At 42.3% G+C, this 15,309-nt stretch overlaps 1 protein-coding gene across 2 annotated transcripts in view; it reads left to right on the forward strand.

The window, feature by feature from the left end:
* STS (steroid sulfatase) overlaps nucleotides 1–15,309 on the forward strand; it is a 359,318-nt gene that overhangs the window by 243,804 nt on the left and 100,205 nt on the right. For both annotated transcript variants that reach the window (XM_040423755.1, XM_040423756.1), the window contains exon 9: nucleotides 5,988–6,109. In XM_040423755.1, the coding sequence (XP_040279689.1) occupies nucleotides 5,988–6,109 (122 nt within the window). The remainder of the gene's footprint in view (nucleotides 1–5,987; nucleotides 6,110–15,309) is intronic.

The following is a 15,309-nucleotide window of genomic DNA, read 5'->3' on the forward strand; positions in this document are numbered from 1 at the left end:
CCAGCCATCAGGCCAGAAGTAATTGTAGCAGACTGTGGTTCCCCTCAAATGTGGTAGCCACATTTGAGAAGAAAGAGGATGATATTGTGGAATGGATGACTTGCTCCTCCTCTCACAGCAGGATGATGTGGAAGTGACTTGTGAAGGACTTGTCAGGGATCACCACATTCCTAATGCTCCTCCTCTTTACAGTTCCAGACAGCTTTCAGAGGAGTCTTCTCTGTCTTCACTGACCCTTCCCTTCCTAATGGGGCACCATGCTTGTTTCCTACAAAGTGGCAATAAAACCAAACTACACCCTATGAAAAATAGTTGTCTGTCTCCCTGTTGATGACTTATGTGGGAGCAGTCACCATTTGGGTTGCACTGAAAAGGTTCAGGAGGCTGAGGACCCCATGCATTGCTGTGTTGGTGGTGGTAACAGTGGAACCCATAGTCACAACATTGGCAATGGGGGCAGTGACGGTAAAGGCAAATGGAGAGCAGGGGAGGATGGGCAAGGAGGCCACCATTATAAAAGTGGCAAAAAGTAAGGATTCTGAGGACATTGTGTGCTAGATAGGGCCTGGGAGCTGGATAGGGGTGTTGAGAAGTCAATATCAAAGGAGGAGTCTGGTGGCAGCAGCAATAAAGAGCAGAGGTGATATACCTCCCAAAGAACAGCCAGGCCCATGTCGGCTTTGTGCTCTGATGCCGCTGACACTGGGTGTGATGGTGCAGCCGAACTTGTGTTTTGGGCCTATCTATGCGAGCAAGTGCTGTATGGAGTTTTTCCTCCACAAACCGGGCAAACAAAACAGCCATGTGCAAGTTCTGAAGGATTAAAATGTCAAGGGCAATCAAACACTTTTGTGGCACATGAGGCGGCATCACCAGATTCTTTGGGAAAATAAAACTGACCAGCATTCCCAATGGGAACAATTCCTTCTCCTGGTCCTCTTTGTGGCAGCCAGCCTGCATCCACAGCGTTGCTTCCACCACCTCTCCTCCTGTCAAGTCTTGCATTACTATGTGGTGGTGGAGCAGATTGGCCTGGGTGAGAATCGCCACATAGGCAAGCAATTGCTAAAGTACATGAATCGGCAAGCATCCCACGGACTCTAACTGGGCAAAGTGGTCAGCAGCAATGGGCACAACACTGGTCACCTTGAACCTAGGGGAAAAAACTCATACTCCCTGCATGGCTTTTTAAAAAAAGTACTCTGTCCCCCTCTTAAACCATTGTCACCTGGCAAGGGACACTCTCATGGACTTGCAGTGTCAGAACAGTCTGCGGCTATAATGCTTAATCCCCGACGTTCCATCTCACCGGAATTCAACATTGCTTATGCTACAGCATCTGTACAAGCTATGGGAAGCAATCAATGATTTTTGTCATGCACCAGACCACCTCATCAAGGAGTATGTTTTGTTTCCAGGTTGGGCAGTGGCAGCTCATGTCGTTCATCTTGCAGTTGTCCCTAATCTTATTTATATGCATCTTAGAACAGATGCTGATGATCATGCAGCAAGGGGCTACGAAGGAAGGTTCTCTAATGCATTTTTTTTTGTCTAACTTGTAGCTGTTGGGGGGCCTGCAAGGAGAAACTCCCATGGAGGAGGATGAGGTGCTGTCACTGGAGCAGAAAGAGTCAGAGTTGGATGAGCAAGAGGAGGCTGATGACGGACACCGGCGGCAACACCTAATTGTCTCAAAGATGGAAATTGCGGACCAAAACACTACGTGTGAATGAGGCATAAGCCATGCTGGCCAGAATGGCAGTCGCCCACTTCCCACCAGCAGAAGTGGGTTGTCATCTCAACATAAGGGAACTGTTTTTTCATGTGCCGCACCAGGCTGAGGCCAGTCAGCAAGCCAAGACCTCCTTTAACGCCCAGGTTCAGGCGTACCTACACTCTGTCTTGTCTCCGGTGCACACCCTGTTCTCTAACCTCATGGACTTCTGGGTGGGTAGACTCGAACCATGGCCCAAACTCACTCAGTATGCTTTTTTAAATATTTTTATATTTTTTTTTTTCTTGCCCAGCCTATAGCATCCTCTTGTATAGGGTTTTCAGCACCGCAGGTGGTGTGGTGACACCCAAACAGACCAAGGTGTCTTCTGCCAATGTCCAAAGCCTCATTTTTTGTCAAAATAAACCTCTGGATTCGGGGGGATTTTCTCACTGATATGAAATGGGTTTAGTCTTGCTGATGGTGTTCCATCTTGCCACTGTTGCTGTCTGCCTGCCATCCTGTCTACAATCATGTTTGTTTCATAAGGCAGCTGCTGCTGCCTCCATAATGCCACTGCTGCCTTCATGCCAATGCTGCTGCTTGCCTATTATGTTCTTTAAGGCTCCTGCTGCCTCCATCGTGCTGCTGCCTGCTAACATTTTCCATATGGCTGCTTCCTCGACTTCCTTAGCAGCTGCTCCTTGCTGTTTATCCCAATACTCCCACCACTGAGGGTTCATGCACGCGGCCGTTCTTGTATTGCGGCTCGCAAACAGTAGTTTGTGCACAGCATCACGGATGCAGAACCATTCACTTGAAAAAAATTTAATTAAATTAAAAAAATAAACATGTTCTGACCGCACCGCAAAAAATAGATCACGGACACCTTCAAGTTAAATGGGTCTGGAACAATCTACAGCAGCCGCACGGATGGTGCCCATGCATTGGGGACTGCAAATTGCGGTCTCCAATTTATCGAACGGCTGGGTCGGCCTTAAAGGGAGTCTGTCACCTCCATAACATGTTTTAAACTGATTGATATAGCTCTGTGGGAGGCAGATCCATAACACTGATGGTACCCATGTTTAGTTTTTCAGAGCCTCCAAAGTACCTAAAATAAAGTTTTAAAAATATGCAAATTGCCTATCGCAAGTGCCCAGGGGCTTAGTGTGCTGCAAGTGCCCAGTGCTCCCTGCCCCTTACTTGCTCCTGACTCCTCCCCTCTGTATCGTCCGGCCAGCCCTGTATCCTTGCTGGGTCATTTTTAGTCTCCATTCATAATCCAAAGCCTGTGCGCTTTACCGCCGGTGTACGTAACTGGTGCGGAAGCCCGGACCCGGCGGTGAAGCGAACAGCCACTAGATTATGAATGGAGATGAGAATGACGCCGCAAGGATACAGGGCTGGCCGGACGATACCGAGGGGAGGAGTCACGAGCAAGTAAGGCGGGGAGCACTGGGCACTTGCAGCACACTCTCTGCCCCTGAGCATTTGCGATAGGTAATTTGCATATATTTAAAACTTCATTTTAGGTACTTTGGAGGCTCTGAAAAACTAAACATGGGTACCATCAGTGTTATGAATCTGCCTCCCACAGAGCTATATCATCAGTTTAAAACATGTTATGTAGGTGAAAGACTCCCTTTAATGCTACATACTGTATTTGCCACTGCAACCACTATCACTACTATTACTACTACAACCATTAGACTGTCGATCTACTGTTGTGTACTGTATATTCCATGCTATACTGCTGCTGCTGCTACTATTCAGGCCTTGTGCTTCTAATACCCTACCCTTTTCACACTTTAGTGCTGCTGCTCCCAATTAAAAGGCTTGTTCAGAACGAGACACTTTTTCATCTGACAATTTAGCACTTTTGCGTGTCAAATGGGAAGGCATTCTGACCCCATCAAGGCATAATTTGGACGTTTGGTCTCCCAACAATTCAGTTTGTTTTTTATCCCATAACACAATGTGTGTTAAACAACCATCCCAGATAAGGGACGATTTTTGGAAGCTTTAGAACAGGCATCCTCAAACTGTGGCCCTCCAGCTGTTGCAAAAATACAACTACCAGCATGCCCGAACAGCCTACAGGTATCGGCCTACAGCAGGGCATTGTGGGAGTTGTAGTTTTAAAATAGTTGGAGGGCCGCAGTTTGAGGATGCCTGCTTTAGAATATGAAAAAGCGTAAAACGCGGCAATAGTTGTTTTTTATTTTTGTTTTAAAACACTGTTGCACAAAATTTCTGTAAATGACTTCAGTTTTCCTATCGGTGTATTTAAAAACCTTTTTAATAATGGGAATCCTAAGTCAAGGTACTCACCAGTACGAAAGCTGACTATGGATTTCAATTTTTGAATGTTTTAAAATACACAGGAGTACCAAAGTCATTTACCGAAGTCTTGTCCAACTTCAGCCATGACTGTTTTCTTACACGGAGCACATACATTTAAATGCTGTACTTGGAAACAGCCTTACAAATGAAGTTTTATTAAAGAATAGTCTTCGGATCTATGATTGGGACCTAATCAAAAGAACCACTAATCTAATGGAACCTCCCATTATGGCATATATAGGAGGAAAAAATGTGAAGGATCTGTTACAGCGGATGTGGGAAGTACCATAGATTAAATAACAAAAAAAAATACCTATATCCACCAAAAATATGGATTTTTCCATGTTTGGAGTGTAGTCATTGTAACAGTATCCTAAAAGTTCACACCTTCATACATCCCCATACCGGTCGAAAATACTAAATTAAGGGCAGATATACGTGTGTAGCTCAGAATATGTAATTTGTATATGTTGCCCTTGTGGTCTATACTACATAGGGGAGACTACCAATGAATGCAGAATTCATCTGAACAATCACAAATCATCCATCCGCAAAAAGTGGCTCTTCCAGTGTCTAAACATTTCATTGAACAAGACCATAATATCAGCCAATTAGGTTTCAGAATTATGGATCATATTCCTCCTCTACGTAGAGGGGGAGAGACAAAGGGAATTATGGTGGTTAAAGAATTTTTAATTTTTTTTGCATTTTATATAATTCTAAGGACATTGTGTACAGTATTTTGCTTTGCATGTGGAGGAGTAAGGGCAGTCCGTATTCTGAATGGCATGAAGGATAATGCTTTGAGTAGGAAGATTTGGGCCCTCTTATACCCATATACCGCTGCCTTGTATTGTTTGTTGCCTAGCAGCAGGAGGCGCCACCCAGGCGTATTCTGGGGAGCTTTTTCCAGCTTTCACTCAGGAGAATCTATCTGCATTCTTATTGATCATATCTCATATATACGAGCAGATGGAGCAGTCCAGCATGTTTGTCAAAACATGGTCACCTTATGTTTTTATATTTTGACATTCATCATGTTAATAACACTATTATGTGGAACAAGGGAGGAGTTGCTATGAACTTAATTATAGATTGACATCTGTGGTTTAACCAATGGTTTATTAGGTGGGGGTAGATACAATATGGGGGACATACCGTATATTAAGACCATCATTTTAGATGTTTGTCTTATGTTGGTGGTTCTGCCGAAGTTAGGTACCGGCCTCTGCATAACTTCGACAGATCCTCCACTAGTTCTAAATGCAAGACAGCTTCTGAGCTGTCTTACATTTAGACATTTTTCTACGCCTGAAAAGGTCATAGAAAATGATAAATGAAACGGCCTGGCGGCCCATCCCCTTCTCCGTCCGCAATTTTAGACCTGGCATGAGCGGGGAGAAGTCATAGATTGCGGTACAACTAACTGTAATATATATTATCCTTTGTTAATATTCTGTCGTTTGCTATATTTCAGAAGCCATATCGCCTTTTTGTGCAAATATTATGTGCGGTCTGCCAACATTTTCTGTCCATAAGATGGCCATTGATGGAGGATCAGGCCAAACACATAACTAAGCCTCCTCCATTTAAAAATACTGCACCTGTGTTGAACTCCAAACAATACAACTTCAGATGGCAGGAGCAGTTTACTTGAATTGAGGTGACAGTGATTTTCCTGGCCACATGACAGTCTATCAGGAGGCATTTTATGGAGAGGACCTTTGTGTAGACAGCACAAGACCTGGCCAACAAGGGAAAGTACTTTGTGAAATCTAGAAAATGGCACAGAATTTTACATACAGTTCACATCGATCAACAGTAACCAGAAGTGGCTAACTATTTTAATGCAGAAAAAATCCAGATCTCGCCTTTTATGCTTTGTTTTATTTTTTTTACTTACACATTTTTCTTTTCTTATGTACAGGATAATTGATGGATTTGACCTGATGCCTTTAGTTCAAAGAAAAAATGTCAGATCTGAACATGAGTTCCTCTTCCATTATTGTGATATACATTTAAATGCTGTAAGGTGGCATCCAAGAAACAGTAAGTTGACTTTTGTGTTTCTGTATAAAACATCGATGGGGGGGGGGGGGGGAAACAGGGCAGACACTCAGAGCGAGGATAAGGTTCACTGTCATACTATAAAGGAATAAAAACAGTTTGGTGATCCTGACCTCCAAATATTATTAACTGGTCATTTCAAATCTCAGAGATAGAAGAGTTTATGAATTCAAATTGGACTGTCTTTGACACGCTCAACATAGGACTGAATTTGTTTTAAGGTTTTATGGCCTGCTGCAACATCTGAGAAGAGGGGTTGTCTCCTCTCTATATTCAGACTAACAAACTTTCACACGGCTTAACTGTAAACTAATTAAGGACTCTTTTTCTCAAAGTCCCTTCCTCTGTTTGTTGGTGTTTTGCAATTTATTACTCCACACCTGTTTGTTTTTTACTGTGTATATCCATATTTCTTTAGAGATTTTTTTTTTTCATTCCTGGCCTGAAGAAGGGACCTGAGTGTCTCGAAAGCTTGCCTTCATGTGTTTTAGTTAGCCATTAAAAGGTATCAAATTACAATATTTTATATGGTTTCTCTTTTGGAGAGTATCAAGACTTCTCACTACTGGTAACAGGGTACCAAACCTTTTTTCTTTTTGTATAAAACATTTATGACCTGTTAACCCATTCACGCCTAGTGCCCGCTGCGAACTATAAAAAAAGTATGTATGTATGTATATGTATGTGTGTGTGTGTGTATATATATATATATATATTTATCACGCCCCTTTTACCAAAAAAAAAATACACATGGGTGTCGCAATGTGCGAAAATAGTATAAAAATATATTCCCAATACGGAAAAAAGCGTCCAAATGGCTGATTCAGCATTTTGGTTGCTTAATTTTCTACAAAAATGTTTTAATAAAAAGTGATCAAAAAGTCACACACCCCAGAATGGTATCAATGAAAAATTGAGAAAGCCCCACAAAAAATTAAACCCCATACAGCTCCGTACACATAATAACAAAAAAGTTCTAGGGGTCAAAATATGGCGACCAGAAAATAACTGAATTTTTTTCCCCACTTTTTTTTTTTTTTATCACTATCAAAACGCAAGAATGCTGCAGTATTCTCTGTCCAAAATCCAGGATCAGTTGCCGGTTCCGGCATTAATTTACATTGAAATGTATTAGTGCTGGATCCGGCATTAAAAATACCGCAATGCCGGATCCGTCCTTTCGGACGCAGACCGTTAAAAATGGGAAGAAAATATGTACAGAAACTGATCCTTTTCTCCAGATGACATCTGGAGAGATGGATCCGTTCTTGCAATGCATTTGTAAGACAGATGTGCATCCGGATCAGTCTACAAATGCTGTCCGTTTGCATGCAGATTGCCTGATCCGGCAGGCAGTGTCGGCGACTGGACTGCATGCCGGATCACTCTGCCGCAAGTGTGAAAGTAGCCTTATTTGTTTAAAGCACCACATTTTGTTATAAATAACCATCTTAAGTCTTTTTGTATTGTTGCTTGTTAGTGGATATATAGTGCCTGTTGCCATAGGTCAGGACCCTTACCATGGGTATAGCAATGCCCCAAATGCTGAGCTGGTCATCAATGTCCAGCTAAAGGCTCCATCACCTTCATATGTTCTCATATGTCAACCAAACGACAGAGAAACTTGTATAGGCCTCATGCACACAGCCGTTGTTTTGGTCTGCATCTGAGCCGCCATTTTGGCGGCTCAGAAGTGGATCCATTCACTTGAATAGGGCGCAAAAGATGCGGACAGCACTCCGTGTGCTGTCTGCATCTGTTGCTCCGTTCCGTAGCCCCGCTAAAAAAATATAACCTGTCCTATTATTGTCCGTGCTTTGCGGATAAGAATAAGCATTTATATTGAAGGCTCTCCGTGCCGTTCCGCAAATTGCGGAACGCGCACGGGACGCCATCAGTGTTTTGCGGATCCGCGATATTTGAGGTTCTTTCAATCCCCTAAATCTTAGTATTTGCCTCCCTGCTCAGTTTTCCAGTATGCATTTGTCAAACACTCCCAGGCAACATTACAGAGAAACTTTAAGTTTGTGTGGTGGTGTTGGTTGTTTTTTTTAAATGTAGTAAATATGCGTTTTGCCTCCATCAATTTATTCAACTGTGTCACTATTGTGAACAGCATATTTGTCTGTGCAGTTACACCGGATAACTGACATAAATACTGTGATTTTAGTCTTGAGTGAATCAAGCTTTGGCTCAGTGAAGCCAAACTTTGTCTCGGTCGAAGTGGCGCAAGACTTCGATTAATTACTTCAGCATTCCTATGTATGTATTGAAAAACATTTTAAAAAATAGGAATCCGAAGTCTGCTTTGGTAACGGAATACCGAAGTAATTCGCCAAAGTCTCAAGCCACTTGCCAAATCGAAGTTTGGCTCTACAAAGCTGATACATTTTAATGCTGTATGGACACAACATTCAAACCAAAGTTTTTGAACAAATCTACTTTGAATCTATGATCCGAAGCTTGATACACTCAAGATTGATAAATCCTCCCCTTTATTTCACAGTGTTAGAAGCTCAGTACTAATTGTATTATACCATTGACATTATTGGAATTTTTAAATCTGTTAGCTCTGAGCTCCCCCTACTAGTGACTACCAGAAAATTCAGGGTTGCAAACCCAAGTTTTTACTTTTATTTTTTTCTGGACAACTTAAACTAACATCACAGATGGCTAAAAATTTTTTACTGTCAACTTGTTAAGCCATGATGAATGATAGATTACAAGTAATGTCTATAGCTCAATATACTGATAAGAACTCATTACCAGCATGTACAGTGTGCTGTAAAATGAAGGTAATTGCCACCAAAATCTAGTCCAGTAGCATCATCCTCCAAAAAAATCTTGGCCACTTTTTTTTTTTTTTTTTTGTTCACGGACACAGGGAAAGTTGCCTATTTTTACGTATTGTCCAGAAATTTCTGGACTGTTGGCCCCCGTGCCACATAGCAGTCATGTGGTTTGACTCCTAGTAGGTGCACCAGTGCTACAGGCCCTGCACCAAGCATAATAGTCTGTACATAGTGATGGACTAATATCGGCCGAGACGGTACGCGAACACTATCAAATGTTCGCATAATGCAAGTTCGTGGCTGGCCCCATTCACTTTAATGGCAGGCGAACCTGAAAAACCTTCAGCTCATATTTGCAGCCACCAAATACTTAGTAGAAGTGCACAAATAGTCCCACAACATGGACAGTGGCATACTAGAGGGGGATCAATGACAAAAATTCCAACAAAAAATATGTATCTTAATTAGGGGACATTTTTATGTGCTTTTAAAGAACAATTTTCTGAAATGGGCCCTGTTGGAGCCTAGAGAAAATTTTAGGCCATGGGAGTACGGGCCTTAAAAATTAGTCATTCACCTGACCTAAAAGAAATTCAGATTTATGTGGCTGGAGATAGATTATGCGGTCAATGGATAAAATTTTTACTGTAGGCCACTGGAGTACAGGCCCCAAACATTAGGCATTCACCGGACAGAAAACATAGTGATTATGTGGCCGGAGGCATATTACACCGTCAATGTATAGAAATTTTACAGCAGGCCAGTGGACTACAGGTCCCAAAAATTATTTGTTCCAATAGTGTTTTTCACTGTGTAGCTGCAGTAATGCAGCAGAACAGCAAACAAATGCTACACTACCCAAATGCACTATATAGAAAGTATATTATTGGTATATAACACCCCTGCCTCAATCACTTTTTTTTGGTGGGGCAACTGGTATATCACACCAGTTGAAATGATTTGTTCCAAGAGCGTTTTGCCCTCCAGTATAGCTGCAGTATCACAGCCGAAACACACACAACTGCTGCACAATACAAATGCACTATAATATACTTTCTATGTTGTAAAGTATATTATAAGTATATCACACCCCTCAGTAAGTCGCACCTATACCATTCTTTAAAAGGACTTGTGGACCTATTTGATAGCGTTTGGTGTCCCTAACAGTCTGTCCCTGCTCCACACGGCAAAAGACTAAATATAAAATGGCGCGGCCAGATCGGGTTTGTTTAGAAGGTAGGGGGTGTGTCCATGTGCTGAAACGTTTCAATTGTCTGTCCTGTACCACCTGATGAATGTGTCATGGGTCAAAGTTATTCACAATGTAAAAGACATCGCCATATGTTCGGCGAACAAGCAAAGTTCACTGCGAAACGACCGCTGGGTGAACTGCAAGGCCATCTCTATCCGTAAATGTTGCTTGGGGTATTTCACGTTCAGGGTGTGAGAAACAGTCATTTGTTTTATGGATGAAAGGCAACAAAAAGTGATATTGTTACATGTCTAGTATGTACCATTTTCTCAACTGCTATCTATTTGAAAGGAAAAAGCAAATTTGACAACTTAAACCAAAATCAGGTATAACATTAATATATGGGTGAATGTTTATTTGTTTTTCCAAAATGTTTTTATTTAAAGAGAACCGGCCACCATGAAATACGATGCAGTCTGGAGGCAGCACGTTAAGCAGGAGGAGCTGAGCAGATTGATATATAGATTCAGTAAAACTTGTAATTCATAGAAGTGAACTATTCTTTCTGAGCTCAGTTGTAGACTGGGACCATCTCATCAGTGACTGACACCTATTTTGTTATACACACTTGGGCCTCTTTCAGACAAGCGTGTTCAGTATGCAAAACACGCTCTGTGTGGGAGCATTATTTTGCATTATGGATGTAGTGGCTGGGTTTGGGGTGGCCCCGACGCTATGTTGGATCTCCTGGACACAGTGTTGCTGCTCTCCAGAAGGGATAGTAAGGTGTGGGGCACTCCAATGGGAAAATAGTCCAGTGAGTCTGGGTCTGCAGTAAACCAGTGCACTTCTTTTCTGATGGAATTCAGGTATAGAACACAGGCGTGGCATAGGGGTAGCTACTCCAGTGTCCTCCCTGGCAGAAGGAGGATTTGATGCTAAGGGAAGGCTGTAACTAGCTGTCCCTCGATCTCAAAAGGCTGGTACCGTGGTCAGGGCGTTTCGTTAATAGGGAATCTTACCAACAGGGCGAAAATTTAAAAAGCGCCCCCCTTAAAGGGGTTGTCTCCCTTCAGTAAGTTGCATTTATCATGTATCAGTATACCACATAAGCTAAGATACAATGGTTCAGCTGGCAGGATCATACACCGCTTTTTGCTGCTATCAGTAATATTTTCCTTTTTTAATCTACCACTGCATTTCCAGTAACAGCCTTCCCAGCACACAATGACAGCGCCACATATATCTTACATCCAGTGACATCTCTTTGAAGTAGATGTTCTTTTTCCTAATATTCTCCTTTCAGACCTTCAGACCAGACCATCATTTTTCAGCCATTTTTCGTCTATGCAGTTTGACAAAAAAAATATCTTAGTTTACTACTTTTCCATCATCCTTCTGCCATCATCCTTCCGCCTGCATCGGCCTCTGATAGGCTGCTGGCCTGAATTAGAGCTTCAATAATACGCAAAGGCAATGACACAGCAATTTTTCCAGTCAAAAACAAGTTTTCAGATATAATAACACACTGACCTTTTGGATTTCTGGTTTAGCTCTCTGCTTTTGGTGGTAAACAAGGCTTGCTTTTTTTCCCCTCCAAAACATGCTCTTCTTTAACTCTTTTTGTAACTTTTGAAAAAATGACTAGCTTCTCATTATTAGCTAATAAAGTCCCAAAAGTCTGTGGTCATTAACCATTTCGACAGTGCTCTCCAAATGAACAGGATATATATCACAACGAACATATATGTAGTTACACAGTATTAAAGTAAAATCCCATTAAAGTAAGGAGTTTGACTTTGCATAGAGTAAACGGGGGTAAATGTCCAGACTTCAAAGTACCCCTGCTCCAGGGTACTAAATGGACACTGCTCATTTCACAGGATCACACAGCATTTGGGCTCATTCAGACGGCCGTATTTCAATGGGGCTGCAAAAGATGCAAACTGCACACCGTGTGCTGTCCACATCCGTGGTTCCGTTCCGCAGCTCTACGGAAAAGATAGAGCTAGGCGTTCTCTTTTATGGTTGCGGCTATGTGTGGTCCGCAAATTGCCAGTATCCGTGTTTTGCGCATCCACAAAGCACTACAGTCTGTCTAAATGGGCCCTTGTGTTAATTTTAAAATGCTGTGTTTCTCTGCCTGACAATATTTCTACAGAATTACATTGACTGCATTTTGTCAGTGTAAGGGCTTATGCACACAGCTGTGTTTGGTCCTCATCCAATCCACATTTTTTTGCAAATCCGATGTGGACCCATTCATTTCAATAGGGCCGCAATAGATGTGGACAGCACACTATATTTTTATTGAAGTAAAAAAAGAAAATGGAAGCATGCACATGGCCAGGATCCATGTTTTGCAGTCTGCAAAACACTTGAGGTCATACTGTATATATGAGGCCTAATAATGTGAAAGCAATGTCAGGCAGAGACGCACAGCATTATAAATTATAATTCCATGCGATACTTTGAAACTAGCAGTGTAGCGTGTTTTCCACACTGGGCACACTGGTTTGAAAGAGGCCTTGGACAGAGAATGCTTTTAATAACTGATAATTAGTGTTGAACAGAGCAAAGCATTTAAAGGCAAACTTCGATTCACAACGAATTAATGAATTTCCTCATGCGTCGTGGTGACAAATCCGTTTTTCCTAAAATGGTGGCTGCACATGTTAAAAAATGAAAGTTAGTAGTGATTAGCCGCAGGGGCAATATTCGAATTTGCAATATTTTGCGACTATTTGGGCAAATATTCGTCATGTAGAATTTTTATTTTCTTGATTGATAAAATCGGCAATGTAATATGCACGTATTGTGCAAGCAATACAGGCATGGGTCACTGCTGCTATATTTTTCAAGCTGCTAGAAGTTTCCGGAGACTGCAGAAAATGGTTGGCACGGCAGAACATTACAATAGCTTTATATGCAGATAGTGCTCCAATATATTCGTGAATGCGCAAATAGGCAATTAATGATGCAGGTCTGACTACATATTACTGATTGGTGCAAGTATTGTCACACTACCGAACACCCTGCACTGGAACCTATCTCCCACTAACTATCTGTAATATATATATATATATATATATATATATATATATATATATATATATATATAATATATGCTTACTTGCTATCTAATGTAATTAAACCGTAAAGCACCGAGCACAGCAATGACACTGCTGTCTCTCTCAGGACTCCATAAAACTATTGAAAATTGCTGCTGGGGAGGTTCTTATATAGTAAGGGGTAGGCAACTTTCCTATTGGTTGCTAGGGATGTTGCTAAGCTCAGACAAAGACATTGCAGCCTTCTCATTGACCCACAAGCAAGAAGGGAGGTTACTGAACTAGAATATTAGAGAATACGAAAATATATATATATATATATATATATATATATATATATATATATATATATATATATATATATATATATATTTATTTTAAAATAATGGCGGCACTGGAAAAAACACAAGGAGGGTGCTATGTCCAGGGATGTAGCAGCTTACCCCGTCAATTAGAGATGAAAAAACGGACAGCACTCAAAGTAAAAGCTAGTGGTGTTTATTCACCCATGTGGATGGCAACGTTTCAGCTCATACAAGAGCCTTTTTCAAGCTCAATCCACTGCTCAAAAAAATAAAGGGAACACTTAAACACAATGTAACTCCAAGTCAATCACACTTCTGTGAAATCAAACTGTCCACTTAGGAAGCAACACTGAGTGACAATCAATTTCACATGCTGTTGTGCAAATGGGATAGACAGCAGGTGGAAATTATAGGCAATTAGCAAGACACCCCCATTAAAGGAGTGGTTCTGCAGGTGGTGACCAGACACTTCAGTTCCTATGCTTCCTGGCTGATGTTTTGGTCACTTTTGAATGCTGGCGGTGCTTTCACTCTAGTAATAGCATGAGACGGAGTCTACAACCCACACAAGTAGCTCAGGTAGTGCAGCTTATCCAGGATGGCACATCAATGTGAGCTGTGGCAAGGAGGTTTGCTGTGTCTGTCAGCGTAGTGTCCAGAGCATGGAGGCGCTACCAGGAGACAGGCCAGTACATCAGGAGACGTGGAGGAGGCCGTAGGAGGGCAACAACCCAGCACCAGGACCGCTACATACGCCTTTGTGCAAGGAGGAACAGGAGGAGCACTGCGAGAGCCCTGCAAAATGACCTCCAGAAGGCCACAAATGTGCATGTGTCTGCTCAAATGGTCAGAAACACTCCATGAGGGTGATATGAGGGCCTGACATCCACAGATGGGGGTTGTGCTTACAGCCCAACACCGTGCAGGACGTTTGGCATTTGCCAGAGAACACCAAGATTGGCAAATTCGCCACTGGCACCCTGTGCTCTTCACAGATGAAAGCAGGTTCACACTGAGCACATGTGACAGAAGTGACAGTCTGGAGACGCCGTGGAGAACGTTCTGCTGCCTGCAACATCCTCCAGCATGACCGGTTTGGCATTGGGTCAGTAATGGTGTGGGGTGGCATTTCTTTGGAGGGCTGCACAGCCCTCCATGTGCTCGCCAGAGGTAGCCTGACTGCCATTAGGTACCGAGATGAGATCCTCAGACCCCTTGTGAGACCATATGCTGGTGCGGTTGGCCCTGGGTTCCTCCTAATGCAAGACAATGCTAGACCTCATGTGGCTGGAGTGTCAGCAGTTCCTGCAATACAAAGGCATTGATGCTATGGACTGGCCCGCCCGTTCCCCAGACCTGAATCCAATTGAGCACATCTGGGACATCATGTCTCGCTCTATCCACCAACGTCACGTTGCACCACAGACTGTCCAGGAGTTGGCAGATGCTTTAGTCCAGGTCTGGGAGGAGATCCCTCAGGAGACCGTCCGCCACCTCATCAGGAGCATGCACAGGCGTTGTCATACAGGCACGTGGAGGCCACACACATTACTGAGCCTCATTTTGACTTGTTTTAAGGACATTACATCAAAGTTGGATCAGCCTGTAGTGTGTTTTTCCACTTTAATTTTGAGTGTGACTCCAAATCCAGACCTCCATGGGTTGAAAAATTTGATTTCCATTTTTAAATTTTTGTGTGATTTTGTTGTCGGCACATTCAACTATGTAAAGAACAAAGTATTTCAGAAGAATATTTAATTAATTCCGATCTAGGATGTGTTATTTTTGTGTTCCCTTTATTTTTTGGAGAATATATAGATAG

The sequence above is a fragment of the Bufo bufo genome, chromosome 3 (genome assembly GCF_905171765.1).
Source record: "Bufo bufo chromosome 3, aBufBuf1.1, whole genome shotgun sequence".
In the NCBI taxonomy this organism is placed as follows: domain Eukaryota; kingdom Metazoa; phylum Chordata; class Amphibia; order Anura; family Bufonidae; genus Bufo; species Bufo bufo.